General features: G+C 32.3%; 1 protein-coding gene across 1 annotated transcript; it reads right to left on the bottom strand.

Moving 5' to 3' along the window:
• Positions 1-1,226: 1,226 nt before the first annotated feature.
• On the bottom strand, positions 1,227-17,940 carry ahcy (adenosylhomocysteinase). The gene is made up of 10 exons (XM_051112931.1): positions 17,774-17,940; positions 14,747-14,937; positions 14,428-14,503; positions 11,555-11,707; positions 9,451-9,563; positions 9,124-9,331; positions 7,032-7,119; positions 3,581-3,698; positions 2,010-2,204; positions 1,227-1,822 (listed from the first exon to the last, which is right to left on the bottom strand). The coding sequence occupies exons 1-10, from the start codon at positions 17,799-17,801 to the stop codon at positions 1,691-1,693; spliced, it is 1,302 nt and encodes a 433-aa protein (XP_050968888.1). The 5' UTR covers positions 17,802-17,940; the 3' UTR covers positions 1,227-1,690.
• Between the last annotated feature and the right edge of the window lie 2,293 nt (positions 17,941-20,233).

Genomic DNA, 20,233 nt, shown 5'->3' with positions numbered 1-20,233 from the left:
ACTTATTATTATTAATTTTGCAATTACCAGTATTATTTTACCATCGTTTATATAGTATTTATTGATATTTAAAATTAGCTTTTATTTTTACATCTTATGTTTTCATTATGAGGTTTAGTTTTATCAGTTTCAATTATGTCCACCTTATTAGGGAAACAATGAGAATAACAACGTGCAGTAAAACTGTTTGCACTACAAACCAGTGTGTTCATAATAAAGATAATACATGAAAATAATATGGTAAGACACACCAATTCGCAATATCAAGCAGCAAAACGAGTCGCTTTATGGAAAAAATTAGGTGAATGCTTTTGTGATTTTTATTGGTTTTTCTATTTTATTTCCAATTAATTTTCATTTATGTTCATTTAGTAATTATTCTAGATCAACTAAACTTGCTTCAGTAAGTTTCAAAGCAGTATTTCTACTCTTCATTTAAGTTTATCTATTTTGTTTTAGCTTTATTTCAGTTAACAAAAATGATTTAAGTGGTTTAGTTAACTGGCAGTTACTAGTACGCTCTCACCTAGGGCCAGTTGCACAAAAGGTTAAGACTGGTCTTAAAAGTTAGTCCACTCATTTTTTTTTTTTTAGTCTGGTCATAATTATTTACCATTAAAGGGTAAATAAGACTGATTACCCTTTGGTTAACTGCTAGTTGGTCAAACTAGTTCTTAAGATGCTGTCTTAACATAGAGGCTAAGTTTATGCAACTGGCTCCTGGTTTTATAGACAAGGCTTAAAAAAAACATCACTTAGTCCCAGACAAAAATGCAATGGTACAACTGAAGGAAACTTGCACTGACTGATCTGAAGTATGTCAGTGCCTTTGTTTTGTCTCAAGGTGCACACCAGTGGTGATTTTTCTAAGGCATGTTTATAAAAATTACTTAAATGTCCTAACTGAACTATGGCCTAATCCTGGTTTAGTTTAAGACCTTTCTGTGAAACCAAGCCTCTGTGTGGTTATGGCATCAGTTAAAAAAAAAAAAATAAATAAATAAATCTCTGTAAGATCCCAAAACAGATCCAGTTTCATCAATTATCACATTGATTTGGCGAATCATTCATGTCTGTAACAAAAAACATTTACATACTTTAGTTTAATACGTGGGCTTGGGCGTTCATTCAAATGAGCAACAGTAATACTGATAAATTACTACTCATTTTTCTGGACCATTTTTGAGAACCACAGTGCTGAAATGAAGGATTAACAGCTGAACGTGTTACAGTCAAACACCACATTTATTTCATCAGGTCTTCATGAGTGGATGTAATAAAACAGGACCCACTCAAACTCACAGCCTGCTAACAGAGAAACTAAGCTTTTTTCCAGAATAGTCATTACTTTCATTTGTTTACAAAAGTATGCATGGGCAAAACGGGTAAAACTCGCTCAATTTAGTTATCTGACAATCTGGAACTCTTCACAATGAACCGTCGTAGGGACATCAATTACCTGACTTAATGAAAGAATTGTTTTGTTTTTTGTTTTCAACATAACCATGTAATAAAACAAGGAATGCAAGCGAGACAGTGACAATGTGTTCACAAGTTGCACTTGATATCATTGCAAAAAGGCGTTGGTGAGAGCTCGCAGGCACTCGTGATGAGAGCGAGAGACATGATTAAGCACATCACAGCGTAGTCCGTCTTCATCCACAGCTGAGCTGCGACTGGTCAAAGCTACTTAGTAGCGGTAGTGGTCCGCTTTGAAGGGACCGTCGCGGGGCAGACCCAGATATTTGGCTTGCTTCTCTGTCAGTTTCGTCAGTTTGACGCCAAGCTTGTCCAAGTGTGCGGCAGCCACCTCCTCATCCAGCTACACGTGCACGAAGGACATACAAATATCATCAGTAAAGCTTCTCTGCTCCACTTTGCATGCATGCAAAACATCTGCATCTTGTTTTTAAGTAAGCTTGTAAACCTTTTATATTCATGGATAACGTGCATGTTAATGGACAATACCATCTGTGTCTGCAATTAGAGTTTACATGAAGCTACCGTACCTTCTTTGGCAGGAAGTAAACACCCAGTGGGTATTTGCTGGTGTTGGTCCACAGCTCAATCTGGGCAAGGACCTGGTTGGTGAATGAGTTGCTCATTACGAAGCTCGGATGGCCCATGGCACAGCCCAGGTTCACCAGACGCCCCTCAGCCAAAACAATGATGTGACGGCCGTTTTTCATGCGATAACGGTCAACCTGTATAAAAGAGCGGAGAGTTGGTCAAAGTCAGATCAGAGCTGGCTATCATGGGTCACAAAGCAGGGCTTTTGAAAGCAAGGTTTTGGTGTTTGGTAGGGGAAAAACAACAAAAACAAGTATTGATGACTTGTTCACAATAAAGTCAGGAGTGTGTATTTAGAAAGCAAATGGGGTAGGTTTTAAATTCATGGCTTGTATATTTACAATACAGAAAAATCTTTGGACCATTTCAACAAATTTTATGTATGATTTCCCCAAAAAATTAATAAAAAAAAAAAAAAAAAAAAAAAATAAAAATATATATATATATATATATATATATATATATATATATATATATATATATATATATATATATATATATATATATATATATATATATATATATATATTACATACCCACACCTTATTTCCCTTTTTTACATTTTTGGCAGTTCTCACTATTATAATGTAAAAAGTATTTAAAAATGTAATACTTTCTAATTTAAATCACTTAAAATAATAATAATAATAATAATAATAATAATAATAACAATAATAATAATAATAAATTAATAAACTTTATGTATATAAAACATACACACACATATAGATAGATAGATAGATGACAAAGAGCAAATTAAAATAAAATTATTCAATAAAAAAAAGAATACAATTAATAAAAATTAAAATATGCATTTTGTTCTCCTACTCATTATTTAATCATTACTTATTATTATTTAATATTAATTATTATTAGTACATAAAACAACAAATATAGAAAACAGTTTATTAAAGTGCTCTAATCTTTCCCCTAAAACTAATAAACCATTAAATATTATTTCATTATCATTAATAAATAAAACCTAGTGCTGCGTAATGATTAATCGTGATTAATCGCATTCAAAATATACGTTTTTGTGTACATAAGTGTGTGTACTCTGTATATTTATTATGTATATATAAATAAATAAATAAATAAATATATACATGAATGTGTGTGTAAGAAAAATGTTTAAATATTAAATACATTTATATATAAAAAATTATATTAATATAAATATATACGTAAATATTTTCAAAATATATACTGTATGTGTCTTTATATATACATAAAAATACACTGCACACACATATATTATGTACACAAAAACTTTATTTTATTTTTCAGTGTGATTAACTGTTGCCCATTGCTAATAAAAAATTAATAAAAAAAAAAAAAAAAAAAAAAAAAAAAAAAAATCATTATTTAATTATTTATAAATAATTTTAAAAATATATTTAAAAGATTTTTGTAAAAGTGAAAAAGTAAAATTCTTAGTTAAAAAAATAAAAAAATAAATAAAAAATAACAAATGCATTACTGTTCACCATTCAAGTCATTAATCTCGTACCTGAGGTTTGATGTTGATTTTCTCTGCTGCATGTTCATTGAGCCACTTCATGTCAATCTCGCAGTCAAAGTGACCAATGTTGCAGACAATGGCGTCATCCTTCATGTTCTCAAAGTGTCTGCGAGGAAAAAATAAATAAATAAATAAATAAATAAATTCAACATACATAATGTTTACACTACCTGACAAAGATGAGCAACATTTCTAGTCGAAGCACCATTTCAAACAGCTTTTGGCACAAAATTCTGTTCACAAGTAAGTAAAAGCCGTACCAGCAGTAAGTAAAATGTTTGCCTTGGCATTTTAAACGGGCTGCTAACCGTAATATTACATTTGACAAGTAACTCGTCCTGCATCTTTTATTCTTCAGCCAATGAATGATCCATCAAATCATGCGGCTTTTCAAGCAGAGGTGGGCAATTACGTTTTTAGGCAATCAAGGCTGAAGCAAAAATGTAGGTTCAAAATATTTCACCTCGACCATTTCTGGACTGCATTTTCTTAACTGGTGCCAGACAGACATATGCAGATTGCCAGCCTTTAAACATGTCCCATCAGCTCTGAAATCTTCCAGAGAATCTAAGACACAGTTCGCACATCTGTAGATAATCCCAAACAGCAGCTGTGCTCCACTGGCCCCTGCGTGTCCTCATCCCGACCATTTATCACAGAGGCCCACACCCCATCAGAACCCACCAGCCCGCTCACCTCCGCCTTTAAGCATCAGATAAGCGCAGAGCGGCGCGCATATGCGCACGAAACTCAAGCGAGCGCTGCATAATGTAGCAGGCTCGGGCCAGATCTCATGCTGTGCGTGTTTGATCGCAGGCCCGGGGGTCCTTCCACCGCACATGAATCTCCCTGCCTGTTACCAGCAGAAACCCCATTTCATCATGTTGAAAGGATTCATTGTTGACTAACTTTCACGCTGTGCCGGATGACATCCTTATATGCAGTTGCCGCACAAGTGTGAGAATTCAATTCATGTTTTTAGCAGGATGTCCAATAAGTCAGACTGTGCGCCGTGAGTAGGGCCCTATGAAATCAGTTTTTTTTCCCCCAAAATTACGTTTTGTTTTTTTTTCTGGATTCCGTTTTTTCGGTTTTCATTTTTCTAGACTCTTTAAATCCTAGAAATTTGAAAAATATTATTCAAAAAGAACGTCTAATTAATTGAAATCATGAAATCAAAAATTGAGTTTTTTCTTCTCAAATTCAGTTTTATTTTTACTAAATTCTGTGCTTTCCATTAAATTTTCTGAATTCTCTTTTCATGGTTTCATTCAATTTTCTATGATTGACATTTTATTTAAAAAAAAAATAATGATTTAATGAATTATTATTTTATCTCTCTCTCTCTCTTTTTTTTTTTTTTTTTTAAGAAATACTGTGTATCTACATTTTTCTGGTAAATAAAATAAATAATTTTCCCGGTAAATATTCCTTAAAAAAAAAAAAAAAAAAAAAAAAAAACATGTTCAATAATAATTTAATAACTATCATTAGGCTTACGTTAAGGGATACATTTCTGCCACAGTTTCTTTAAGTTAAACAATAATTATTGAGCAAAAATTATGAAATACGTTTTGATTTTCTTTTCCTCAAATTCAGTTTTATTTGCACTAAATTCTGTGTTTTCCATTATTTTCTGAATTCCATTTTAATGGTTTCATTTAATTTTCTCTGATTAACATTTTATAAAAAAAATTTCATTCTTATTTTATTTAGGGTTTTTTTTTTTTTTTTTTTTTTTTCAGAAATACTGTGTTGTCTATCTACATTTTTCTGGTAAATAAATTCTGGTAAATAAATTTTCTGGTAAATATTCCTTTAAAAAAAAAAAAATAATAATAATAAATTTAATTAGGCCTACATTAAGTACACATATTTCTGCCACAGTTTCTTCAAGTTAAACCGAACTTTTATATTGATGGGTTGAACAAAAAAAAAAAAAAAAATGAAATACATTTTGATTTTTTTCCCCCTCAAATTCAGTTTTATTTTTACTAAATTCTGTGTTTTCCATTGATTTTCTGAATTTCATTTTAATGTTTTCCATTTAATTTCTCTGATTAACATTTTATTTAAAAAAAATATATATATATTCTATTTAGTTCCTTTTTTTGTGTATCTACATTTTTCTGGTAAATAAATTCTGGTAAATAATTTTTCAGGTAAATATTCTGTAAAAAAAAAAAAAGAATATTTAATAATAATTTAATAACTATCATTAGGTCTACATTAAGTGATATTTCTGTCACAATTTCTTCAAGTTAAACAACTTTTATTTTGACGGGATTCTGAGAAGACCTTTAAGTTTCTGTTGGTATATGATATAATAATAGTTTTTTTTCTGCTCATGAAGTGACTTTCAGAGCAGTTTTTATGACTGGAGTCCGCGATTCCACCTGTGTTTTCCGCATTGCGAAATGTAAATTCTATAGTGCATTATCGGTCTTGTCGATCCACCAGTTCACATTTGATTTGGAAAAACATGGGTTGATTTTTCGCTTTGGTCTGAACAAAAAAAAGCAGACAGGTTTATTAGAAAAGCAAAGTCATTCTCTGCTAGCAGGTGGCACTTGCGGAACAGCAGAAATATAGCGGTTTCTTGGTAACTGCAGTACATAAAGCTGCACAGCACTTGACTTTAAAATGTGCAGCGCTCATATTTATTCAATCAAATCAGTGCCTTTTAAAGTTTAATCATCACAATAAGCCATATCGCAATTCTCGTCCTTCCATCCCCTTGAAAAAGACCTCTTGAAATCATAATTAAGACCATCTTGAACCAGACTTTTTATGGCCTTAAATTTGATACATTTAAGAATTTTTAAGACAATTTAAGGACCCGCACAAACCTTGAGACAAGCACCACTATCATTAAACACTTGACTGGCGAGCACCAAAAACCCACCCGATTTTATACTTCACACCAGGATGGAGCCAAAAGTGTGTTTGTCTGCCCAAGTAGCTATTTGGTTACTCGTAAACATCCAACAGCCAGACTACACTTACTAACTGAGGATTACAACCACTTTTTTTCCCCTTCAAAATAACATGTACAAGGGAACCGTCCACAATAAACCACACTTTTTGTATTGTTAAGACAAAACAAGTCCAAGAGGCTAAGGCAAGATGAAGACATTAAATGTTGCTAGATGCAATAAAATTTGTCGTGCCATAAATAACTATTGATTCATTACTTCGCTGTTGGAAACAAAAGTGACCTCATCGTTGGGCAAAAGGCTGAAATTGCTACAAGAATCATTCTTGAAATATTTTCCATCTGGTCCATCTTAAAACAACTAAAAGTATCATTACGAAACCGGAATTAAAAAAAAAACGGAAACAGAATTTCCTCAGTTCTTGAGGGGACAATACAACCAGTACAACACATTCTAGCTTGACATCTGTTAGTTGGTTCATGTTTGATTAACGCTACACAAACCTGCCAAGGATAATGTCCTCACAGCCAGTGCTGGTCACAAAGATGTTTCCTTCTTTGCAGGCCTCATCCATGGTGGTCACCTCATAGCCTGTGTAATGAGACCCAAATGCAGGGCAATCAGACAAAAAAAACAATCCACTTTTCTAAAACTTGCCTGGCATGGAGTTACAACAACTTTCCAAATACAGCTCCCTAAAAATATACAGTTGGGCTCTTTGACACCGATGTGGATAAATCACATTTCTAATATAGTTAGACAATAGTGAACAGGGTGGCCTATATATAAACACATAAAAACATCATCGACAGCAGTAAAAATAATAAATTTGACAAATGTCATTATTACTATTAACAGAATAATGTAAAAATTATATAAAATATCTGAATATTTTAAATGTAAAGTTTAAGTGTAAAAAAAAAAAAAAAAAAAAAAATTGTTATTCATTATATATATATATATATATATATATATACACACATATATATAAAATGAATACTATTATTACTGACAATATAAATCTATTATATATAGTAGCACTGGTATATTTTTGTAGCAATATCCAACAATACATTGTATGGGTCAAAATTATTGAGTTTTATTTTATGCCAAAAATCATTAGGATACTAAGTAAAGATCATGTTCCATGAAGATATTTTGTAGATTTCCTACCATAAATATATCAAAAATTAATTTTTGATTAGTAAAATGCATTGCAAAGAACTTAATTTGGACAACTTTAAAGGTGATTTCGAATTTTTTTTTAGATATTCAAATAGTTGCATCTTGGCCAAATATTGTCCTATACTAACAAACCATACATCAATGAAAAGTGTATTTATTCATATAAATTTCAATTTCAAAATTTGACTACATATGACTGGTTTTGTGGTCCAGGGTCACATGATTCTAATATGCTACTAATAGTAAATAACAAATAAGTATACGTTTAATATACAAGGGTCAAAGACAAAAAGGGCATTTCAAACATCAAAAGATTAAAACTATATAATAATATATATATATATATATATATATATATATATATATATATATATAATAGAACCAGAATCAGTAGATTACATTAATAAGAACTAACTAGTGATTTGAAAGACAGTACTAATAAAGATTTTAAATTTTACATTTTAACATTTTAATCATTTAAAATATAATAAGATTTAGTAAGATCACTTATTATTTTATATATTTTAGAAAGTACAGGTCAGATTAAGTGTTTTCAACGTTGTTTAATTTTTACATAAATATATCTGTTATGCTGAATAACGATGGAACATTATTTCATATTTTATTCCCATATTTTGACATTTTATTTTCACAAAAGTTAATTTAAATTAGACACTTTACTTGCATTTAATATGCTTTCTGTTTATAGAAAATCACTTTTGTACATTTAATTTGATGCGCACACCATAATGGAGTGTCTCTTCTTCAATGAGAAGGAAAGAAAAACACAAAGACACACTGTTTCCACTTTGTGTGGGGACATTCCATAGGCATAAGGGTTTTTATACTGTACAAACTGTATTTTCTACCCCCTTTCCCTAATCCTGCCACTCACAGAAACCTTTCTGCTATTTTAGATTTTCAAAGCACTCAATTCCAAATGATTTTATAAGCTGTGGACCAAAAAAAAATTCCTAACAAGGTCAGAATTTAATGGTATTGCTATACTTCTGGGGACATTTGGTCCTCATAATGTAGGGAGTACCAGGTACACACACACACAAACATGTCTGGTTTATTATCTTTGTGGGGACTCTCCATAGGCGCAATGGTTTGTATACTGTCCACACTGTATTTTCTATCCCCTTACCCTAACCCTACCCCTAAACCTAACCCTTATAGAAAACTTTCTGCATTTTTACTTTCTCAAAAAATCTCATTCTGTATGATTTATAAGCTTTTGTACCCATGGGGACCACAAGCCGGTCCCCACAATGTCAAAAATTTCAGGTTTTACTATCCTTGTGGGGCCTTTTGTTCCCCACAATTTAGCAAAAACAAGTACACACACACACACACACACACACACACACACACACACACACACACACACACACACAGAGAACATACCCTCCATAGCCGCCTGCAGAGCGTTGATGGGATCGATCTCTGTGACGATGACTCTGGCACCAAACCCTCGCAGGGCCTGAACGCAGCCCTTACCGACGTCACCGTACCCGGCCACCACTGCCACCTTACCGGCAATCATCACATCTGTGGCGCGCTTGATGCCGTCAATCAAAGACTCACGGCAGCCGTACAGGTTGTCAAACTTACTCTGAAGAGAGTGGCAGAACAAGTAATTCTCAAATAAATATTTTTATTTACAATAGCCATATAATATTATAACCATGCCATTAATAAATTAATTATAATATTCCATTAATAAAAGGTCACCTTGGTAACGGAGTCGTTGACATTGATGGCAGTAACTTTGAGTTCCCCTTTCTTCAACATCTTGTAGAGGTTGTGAACTCCTGTAGTGGTCTCCTCAGAGATGCCCTTGATTCCTGAGAGATAAAACACAAATCAACATTTTGCAAATGTTAAAGACCCAGAAAAATCCTGCTCTGTGCATCTGTCTGGAAGGAATGTTGAACTTACTAGTTGGCTCGATAAATTTTATTTTTTGTGTAGGTTAGCTTAACCCTCACTGGTGTAACTGATGAGACCGAATCCAAGACATTTCAACCTTCTACTTAAGGAAAGATTAGTGACTGTCAAGACATCTCATGACAACTTTAGCTTTGGTGGAAAATATACAATATCTCAAGAAGCCAAAAGCATTATCATAACTCCATGTGGAAACATTTCTGGCATTAATCCACACGAAATGAAAATACGAGGAGCGAAGTCACTGCAGGTCTTGATTTTTGTGCAGTTTCACAGAAAAACTGGCTATTAAGTTATTAAGTCTGATGCTGCTAGAGACACAGTGACGTGACATCTCCTGCACATATGCGATGGAAAATATTAAAAATATGCACCATAATGTTAAATATAAAACACATTCTGGTCAGTACAGCATTCCAGGCATGCTAAAACAGGACAAAGTAATAGCTAAGATGTGAATTTACTTATCAGGGGCAGTATTTTAAGTAATAAAGTTACAATCTATAAAATTGTATTAAATCAAAGAAATTTCCATGACTGCATGGGAAAAAAAACACTTAAAATTCCATGATATTTCCCATTTTAATTTTGCAATTGAGCAATATTCCCATTGCTTAATTTAGGATAATTTCATGGTCATTAAAAGTATTTATGGAGTGCAATTTTTCTAGTCACCGGTCATAGGCAGGAATGACAGAAAGTCCCCATTTTAGGCCCTTAGAAACAAGAGGAAGCTTGTGGGGTTTATTTTTCCTCTTTATAATATTTAAGGAAGTTTATCTACATTATTTTTTTTAAATGTTTTTGAAAAGTAGTTTATGTTCCCCAAGGCTGCATTTATTTGATTCAACACACAGTAAAATACAGCAGTATTGTGAAATATTATTATAAATTAAAACAGCTATTTTCTATTTGAATATATTTTAAAATGTAATTTATTTATGTGATGTAAATCTGAATTTTCAGCATCATTACTCCAATCTTCATAGTCACATGATCCTTCAGAAATCATTCTAACATGTTGATTTGCTCAAGAAACATTTCAAATGATCAATGTTGAAAACAGTTGTGTTGCTTAATATTATTGTGGAAACTTATTTAAGATTATTTGAAGAATAGAAAGTTCAAAAGAACAGCATTTATTTGAAATTAAATAAATCTTTTGTAATATTATTAATGTCATTACTGTCACATTTGATCAATATAATGCATCCCTGCTGAATAAAAGCAATAATTATTTAAAAAAAAAAAAAAAAAAAAAAAAAAAAAGGATGAGCAGATAACAGATATTTGCTTTAGTTTTATATCTAATGCCATTTAGTTCACTAACTGCAGAAATCCATGAGCAACCTGTGAAACTTCTTCAGTTCACAGGTCCCTACACAGAATCAGAGAGCTGACCTTTGTGTTTCTAGCCCAGATTCTTAACCCTACCAAAGGTCAGAGATCAAATAGAGCAGCCTCATAAATTTGACCTATTAAAATTTGACAACATTTATAGCGTAAAACTAACACCACATGACCTCCCCTTTCTGTCAAATAAAACTGAAACCTATAAATCCTTTCGTGAGCTATCCTTCCTAGACTAAGACTGCTAATACTATATTATAATGCTTGCTTTCTTTACTAGGCCAAGAATGGAACAGCTTGATCATGGGTTATCCTGCCATCTAGTGGCCATTAAACAGCAGTACAGTACAACTCTATGATAAGCATCAGCAGGCCAGAAGTGCTGTTATTACTAGCTAAGGACATCCAGACAACGATAGTAACTGAGAGAATGAAATTAAACATTACTTAGAGTTGTCTACATGACTCTACTTGACCTCTGGCTGTGCAGGATGAGAATGAGTAGATGATAACAGAACAAACACAGACTGCATTATACCTGCAAGCAGTTTGGGGTGTTTCTGGTGCACCAGATTGGTCAGGTCTCCACCGTCGTCCAGGATCATGTTGAGAGGCTGACCGTCCTTGAAGTAGATGGTCTGCTCGATGCACCACACATATTCCTCATCAGTCTCTCCCTTCCAAGCATACACTACAATACAGCACAAACAACACATGCATTAGACACCGATACATAAAAGGATGAACTAGTTACCGGCTTTGCAAAGTTTGTGCTTGAGTGCTTACATTCATCTTATTTTCAAAGTTACATCTTAACTCATTTACCTGGCTCACAGACCAAAAATAAACGTGATGTATTTTTACATGAGTAAATGCAAGTAATAAATGTTACAAGTAAATGTGACAAGTAAACGATTATTACAGATCAAGTAGACTTATAACTGATCATTTGAACCGAAATATATGCATGTCTGGTGTAAAAATAAAAATCAATGCCAAAATTAAGAATAACAAGGGCTCTGGCAAAAACTTCATTAAATGCTTTTAAATTATTTTATCGGCAAATCGGTTTTGAAAATGACCGTTAACCATAAAAATGCTCAATATCGGTGCCGATAATCAGTCGACCCCTAGAAAAAAAATTAATGCAAAAGTCACCCAATCAATTCAAAAGTTTGAGGTCAGTCATGTTTTCAAAGAAATTAATAGTTTTTGTTTAGCAAGGATTAACTAAAATTAAAAGTGAGAGTAAAAACACGTTACAAAAGATTTAGCTCAAATAAAAGCAATTAAAAATATATTTTGTTAAAAAAAAAATTGGATAATACTAAGAAATGTTTCAGCAAATCAGCATATTAGAATGATTTCTGGAGGATCATGTGACCCTGAAGACTGGAGTAATGATGCTGAAAATACAGCTTTGTCATCACAGGAATAAATTATATTGTTTTAAATTGAAAGTTTAAAAGTTGTTTTAAATTGCAATAATATTTTTATAAATATCACCATTTTTACTGTATTTTCGATCAAATATATACAACCATGGTAGGCATTAGTGACTTAAAAATATTAAAAACAAAACTTTACTGACCCCCAAACTTCTAAAGAGTAGTACATGTTACTCATGCCACTGTCACGGTTCATAAATATTTGAATATTTTTCCCAATCTTTCCCGCATGTGCAATTTACTTTTAAAAAAATCCCAATGTATAAAGGTCTAAACTCATTTTCTAATGTAACTAGTACCTAATAAATAACATATGGCTCTGTCCCACAACCTAGTGAGCTAGTAAGCAGTATGTTATTGCATCAGTCACGCTCCCGATTTAAAAGCGATTACAGAAGGCTGCCAGCATAATTATACTGCTAACTAAAATACCTTCTTAAGGCCAAGTTCTTAGGCAGCACTGCATCTAGGCTTATCCTTTGTGGAGAAAGCAATCTCATAATGCACTGTGAGCAGTGAAAAACAAATCCACCCAAGACAGCAGACAAAGAGAGAGACATGTCAATTATAAATATATTTAGAGTTCATTTTTATACTTAAAAGTATAGATAAAACATTCAATTGAACTAAAAACAGACCCAATATTATAGTACACTACCAGTCAAAAATGTTCATCCAAAATACAGCAAAAGTAATAATTGTAAAATACTGTACTATTTAAAATAACTGCTTTTATTTGAATATTTTAAAATGTAATTTATTCCTGTGATCAAAGCTACATTTTCAGCATCATTACGCCAGTCTTCAGTGTTACATGATTCTTTAGAAATCATTATGATATGCTGATTTGCTGTTCAAGAAACGTTTCTTATTACTATTATTATCATCAATATTTAAATTTATATTTTCAGGATTCTTTGATGAATAGAAAGATCCAAATATCAGCATTTATCCGAAATAAAAAGCTTTTGTAACATTATACACTATACCATTTAAAAGCTCAGAGACAGTATATATATATATATATATATATATATATATATATATATCTTTAAATAATACTTTTATTGAGGATGCTTTAAATTGATCAAAACTGATGGCAAAGACATTTATAATGTTACAAAAGATTTCTATATCAGATAAATGCCGTTTTTCTGAACTTTCTATTCAAAGAAACCTGAAAAAAAAAAAATTCTACTCAGCTGTTTTATAATAACATAATAATAATAATAAATATTTTTTGAGTAGCAAATCAGCATATTAGAAGGATATCTGAAGGATCATGTGACTGGAGTAATGATGCTAAAAATGCAGCTTTGAAATCACAGAAATAAATTACATTTTAAAATATTAAAATAGAAAAATAGTTATTTTGAATAAAAATATTTTAAACTTTTACTGTTTTTACTGTATTTTGGATCAAATAAACGCAGGCTTGGTGAGCAGAACAAACTTCTTTAAAAAAACATAAATCTTACTGTTCAAAAACTTTTGACTGGTAGTGTAAAATTATGTTCATGTTATGCTTATAAGCACTGCTGCCTAAGAAGAGAGCAGAAAACCACAGCCTAAAGATCTGTTTTCTGTTGTTAGATAAACATTTTGCAATCTTTTATAAAATGTTTAACCTTTTTTAACTAAAAATCATTAAGCTTGTATCCCTTTCAAGGTTTCATTGTTTAAAAACTGCATGGGGAAAGTCTTTCATTGACTAAAAGCTGTAATGACGAAGTTGATTGAGTTATCTTTGCCTGCATGCTCTTGCATGTTAGTCCTTCAAAAATGTTGAGTCAAATCTAAAGATTAAACCCACGATTCTAGGTTTAGCCACATGCTTTATGCTGGATGTGTCTCTAAACTCTGAGTTCTCCTTATCTACATGCGATTACGCAGCTTTAGAGCAAACAGTGAGCAGGATTACAGCAGAGCCGCAGCGACAGTCTAGCACACAAACACCTGTTACCTGGAACACCAGTTTTAGCAATGGCTGCTGCTGCGTGGTCCTGGGTAGAGAAGATGTTACAGCTGGACCACTGGACCTGGAGCAGACAGAGAACAAGCAGCAGGAATGAGATCATGTGACCTGTACAGACTTCATATGTTAGTTTCATTACTTTTAGGATAAAATACGGCCTTGGGCTGGGATATTCCAGGTTGACAGAGGAAATAGGGGATTAGAGAAGCAATGCATTTCAGTCAGACTGCAAAGTTAGGCATCTAGATGTTTTTTATTTTTGTAGATAATAACCATTTTTTCAATGCTTTTGACTCTGCATCCTCACCTCAGCTCCGAGGGCAGTCAGGGTTTCGATGAGCACAGCGGTCTGTAGAGTCATGTGCAGGCAGCCTGCGATGCGAGCGCCTTTCAGGGGTTTCGTCTGGCCGTAGAGCTCCCTCATCTTCATCAGACCCGGCATCTCATTCTCGGCTATGTCGATGGCTTTACGTCCCCACTCAGCCAGGCTGATATCGGCTGGACAGAGAGAAAATGACAACCGATTATGCATTAAACAAGTACTAAATTCAAGAAACGGAAAGAATGATTAAATTAAACGGTCAAAGATTGGCTCAGACATTTGAGAGCACAGTTAAATAGTAACAAGAAATCTCAAGAGACATACATTTCCATTATAACACGTAAGTTAAAGCGGACTTTGACGTGTCAGTCTCATATTTGGACATCTAGAAGAGGAATTCAACAGATGACATCCAAAACCACATACCTAACATTGAACTGGTTGAGGAGATGGTGCTTGGTTTCATATGCACACTTGACCAATAGGCAACTCTAAAGATGTTCATTTTCTTGTCTGCACTGATTCAGTTTGGTCACAAGTTTTTGAACAGTAAAATTTTTGTTTTTTTACACAAGTCTCTTCTGCTCACCAACCTGAGCAGAGTACAGCAAAAACAGTAAAATTTTGAAATATTTTTACTATTTAAAATAACTGCTTTCTATTTGAATATATTTTAAAATGTAATTTATTCCTGTGATTTAAAGCTGAATTATTATTATCATTACTCCAGTCACATGATCCTTCAGAAATCATTCTAATATTCTGATCTGCTGCTCAAAAAATATTTATTATTATTATTATTATGTTGAAAACAGCTGAGTAGAATTTTTTCTGGTTTCTTTGATAAATATAAAGCTCAGAAAAACAGCATTTATCTGAAACAGAAATCTTTTGTAATATTAGAAAAGTCTTTATGATCACTTTAGATCAATTTAAAGCATCCTTGCTCAATAAATAAGTATTAATTCCTATCATTTCTTTCCCAAAAAAATAAATAAACATTATACTGACTCCAAGCTTTTGAATGGTATAGTGTATAATGTTACAAAAGCTTTTTATTTCAGATAAATGATGATCTTCTGATTTTTCTATTCATCAAAGAATCCTGAAAAAAAAAATGTACTAAAAAATAAATAATAATAATAATAATAATAATAATAATAATAATAATAATATATTAAACATTTTCTTGAGCAGCAAATCAGAATATTAGAATAATTTCTGAAGGATCATGTGACTGGAGTAATGATGCTAAAAATTCAGCTTTGAAATCACAGAAATAAATTACATTTTTAAATATATTCAAATAGAAAACAGTTATTTTAAACAGTATATAGTAAAAATATTTAATTCACAATATTACTGCTGTATTTTGGATCAAGTAAACGCAGGCTTGGTGAGCAAAGAGAGTTCTTTAAAAAAAACACTGCAATTTTTTGAGTGTATTTAGCAGTCAAACAAATGTGTATTTACAAAAGAAAATGGTATTCAATCAGAAAATAATTTTTTTATTGCAACCACTAACCTATAACAAGATCTAGGTAAGTATTTGCTCAGTTTAACATGAAGATTGAAATTGAATTTCCAAATTCCATGACTTAAATATTGCTACTTCTCATAATTTTTCTATTTCTTTGACTTCCATGGTTTTCAGTGACCATGGAAACCTTATAAGATGTCTTCAGAATGGGTTATTAATAAATTAGTGTGCCGTACTAGTGCACTTTGACATTTCATTAACTGATGTTGAATGAACTCCGAACTGTTAGGACCACAGAGTAAAGTCCAGCTGTATTTACTATTGAATTACTTGAGCTTATCTGCTCTGAGAGAACATCAGAGAAGTTTGCTGAAAAACAACAACAGACTCAATGCAAATGCCTGAGAGACAGCTGCCAAGTCCAGTCAGCATGACTGTGCTGACGTGTGACTAAACATGATGCAAAATCAACACTGAAGACAGAAACGTGGTAGGTTTAATCTGTCTTAAAGTACAACGTTTTAGCACCTTACATTCATTGTTGGCCATAAAAAGGAGGAGCTGGACGTTTTCAAAGATTCGATTGAACTGATTCACAAATCCATTTGGACTAAACCGAGTGTTTCACTGATTCGAACTGGAAATATATTTAAGATTTTTATTAGCAATTAAACGAAACGTAGCTAGTTTTAATAAAACGTATTTTAGCAAAAAGTGCAAATGAATTAATGAATCAGCCCGTAAATTAAATGCAATATTGTTTAACGTATATCCAAACCACATTTACGCTCTAAATTACTATGTTCTAACTGAGATACATAAAATTACTATTAGCAGTCATTAATAAAACATGACTGAAAAACTATCAAACAGTATTATACCGTGTCTTTATTTGAACAGAATCAAATGGCTGAGCCATTCTACGATCCGAACAAACTGTTCAAAAGAATCGATTCGCGAAAACGAACGACTGCGAGCCACTAAAAGTGGCGGCGCGTTTGACAACTGGATTCTGGGAAATGTAGTTTAGTAGTGCAGGCTCTCTCATTCGCAGGAGCTTCTACAGCGCACGGAAAAACTACAACTTCCAAACTTGCTTCTTCCCGTGTTCCGAATGGAACCACGCTAGCTTTTTTGACAGGTGTTAGCTATAAAATCATATATCCCACTTTGTGAGTCAGCACAAAATGGCTATAATAATAACCTAGACATGTTAAGTGCGCGAACTGTGATTTTATGGCGCAGATTTGCAATAGTGGATCTCGTGCAAGGCAGCGCTGACAATAACGCCTCCTCTGCCATGTGATACATAAGCACTAGCAACTAAAGATTTGCAACAATTCATGCTCGGTCAAAACTACAACCCAAAAACCTTTTGCAGAGAATCGTATGCTTTATCGATCTAACAGAGAGATTATTAGAAATCACCAGAGTGGAATTAGCCAATTAGCCAATTAGCATTGGCGGTAAAATCATGATTGCGTGATTTTGAGCATGATCTAACGTGAATAATCCAATAAACTTATACTAACCAACTTTGAATGGAAGCTTCTCTGACATTTTGATGTGCTGTCGTTAGGTAAGCCTGATTTGGGTTGGTCTGGAGCCCGGCTGTGGACCTGAGTGAGTGCAGAAGGAGGTAACTTGTTATGTGAACTTCAATATAACTGTGTACTAACCGGTAGTTGTAATATTCATGAGCTCATGCTCGACTCTCGTTTTTCATTGGTCGAAATATGCCCTGCCCCATCGCTCTAAATAAACCAGAGTGGGCGTGTTCTTTCGATCCTGCGATAGCCAATGAGAATCCACGGTGGTTTAAGGTGTGTAATATTATTTGGAATGTGTAGAGTGCTTGATTAAAATACAAGTTTCAACTGGCTTTTGTTTTTTAGTAATATTTAACACCATGAGGACAGATCTGAGCTTGTGAATACAGGTGCTTTATGGATATTTTATACAAATATTTAAATTTAAAATAAGTTTGAAAAAAAAAGAATATGTTGATAAAACCAGTTTGAGCTGCTTTTTAAACAAATCAATATGGAATGAAGAAAAAAATGTTCTCCGTAAAATCCATATAAATTACAATCATCATGAACATTTTCAGTTGAACAGGGGTTATTTGGATAACACTAGGCCCCTCTGTGTAAAGTCCAGTCAATATGTCCTGAAAATATGCCCTGTGTTTAACCCCATATCTGAAAATGATCTGCTTTGTGTGATGAAATTAAACCTGAAAACCCTGTCAATCATAAAATGAATATACGTTTGAGTAGACAGTATTACTTCAGAATTGTGCAATTGACTAATCTGAATTAAAATTTCGAGACAGTTATTACTTTGGGGTTGGTAAGATTTTTTTCAATGCTTTTAAAGTCTCAAGCTCACAAACAGTACCTTTATTTGTTTAGAAATACAGTAAAAACAGTAATATTTTGAACAGAGCTGGGTAGATCACTTAAAATATTTTAATCTGTTGCTGATTCCAAATTACATTTCAGTTACGTAATAACGTAATCTATTACATTACACATTTTAGGTAATGTAATCGGACTACTTTTTGATTACTTTTGACCTAACTTGTTTTTCATATTGATTTAAACATGAAAAAAAAAATAGATATTATAGATAATATTATAGATAATCTTGTACCATATTAAGATAAAAATGCAAAGAGAAAGAAAACATATTACATTTGTTGTTTTTAACATAAGTGGTGCATCAAACATAAACGTTTTCTAAACTGGGGTTCATATAGGAACTAATAAATGAAAAATTAATGTGTTAGTTAATTATTCATTTATTACCTTAAAATCTCAGGGTGGGGCGGATTCAAATAAATATATTTGGTAAAAGAGATTCGCCTTACAAATAAAAAGTTTGGGAATTGCTACATTACATGTATATAAGAAATAATGTGAATGTAATAATTACAAGTACATCATTTTTGGAATCTAATTACATAATCAAAATTACATGTAATCAGTTTATGATTATGAAACACCTATTAACTATTTTTATTTGAATTTTCAGCATCATTACTTCAGTCTTCTGTGTCACACGATCCTTCAGAAATAATTTTAATATGCTAATTTGCTGATTATTAATGTTGAAAACAGACAAGCTGCTTAATATTTTGTGGAAACAACACATTTTTTAGGATTACACTTCTGAATGATAATGTGTATTGATTTACTTTTCACATACATGTTCTTACTGCAAAGCCTCATTTTAAGTGAAGCTTTTTAGTCATGTACCAAAAATACTAGAGACTCAGTCAAAATATTTTAATAACAATAAGTGAGCTTATAATGATATAACAATGATAAATCCAGCACCTACAAAATAATGAAAACATACAAATGTATTAAAGCTTCGCCTTTCACATCCTGTACAAATCAGTTTTCATTTCTACAGACCGCAAGTTGCTTCAAAGTCTTAATTTTCCTTTCCACTGCAAGAAAGAAACAGACAAGCACCATGTATGCATGTAATGGACCACTGGGAAATATTGTGAAATATTTTTACTATTTAAAATAACTGCTTTCTATCTAAAAATATTTTAAAATGTAATTTATTCTTGTGATCAAAACTACATTTTCAGCATCATTACTCCAGTCGTCAGTGTCACATGATCCTTCAGAAATCATTCTAATATGCTGATTTGCTGTTCAAAAAACAATTATTATTATTATTATTATTATAAATTTTTAAAACAGCTGAGTACATTTTTTCAGGGTTCTTTGATGAATATATATTATATATAATAATAATAATAAATGTTTTTTGAGCAGCAAATCAGAATATTAGAATGATTTCTGAAGGATCATGTGACTGGAGTAATGATGCTGAAAATTCAACTTTGAAATCACAGGAATAAATTACATTTAAAATATATTCAAATTGAAAACGGTTATTTTAAATAGTAAAAAAATTCAAAATGTTACGGTTTTTGCTGTACTTTGGATCAAATAAATGCAGGTTTGCTG

Source organism: Labeo rohita, chromosome 6 (assembly GCF_022985175.1).
Source record: "Labeo rohita strain BAU-BD-2019 chromosome 6, IGBB_LRoh.1.0, whole genome shotgun sequence".
Classification (NCBI taxonomy): Eukaryota; Metazoa; Chordata; class Actinopteri; order Cypriniformes; family Cyprinidae; genus Labeo; species Labeo rohita.
The sequence above is the reverse complement of the archived record's forward strand: the minus strand, read 5'-3'. Positions and strand labels throughout refer to the sequence as shown.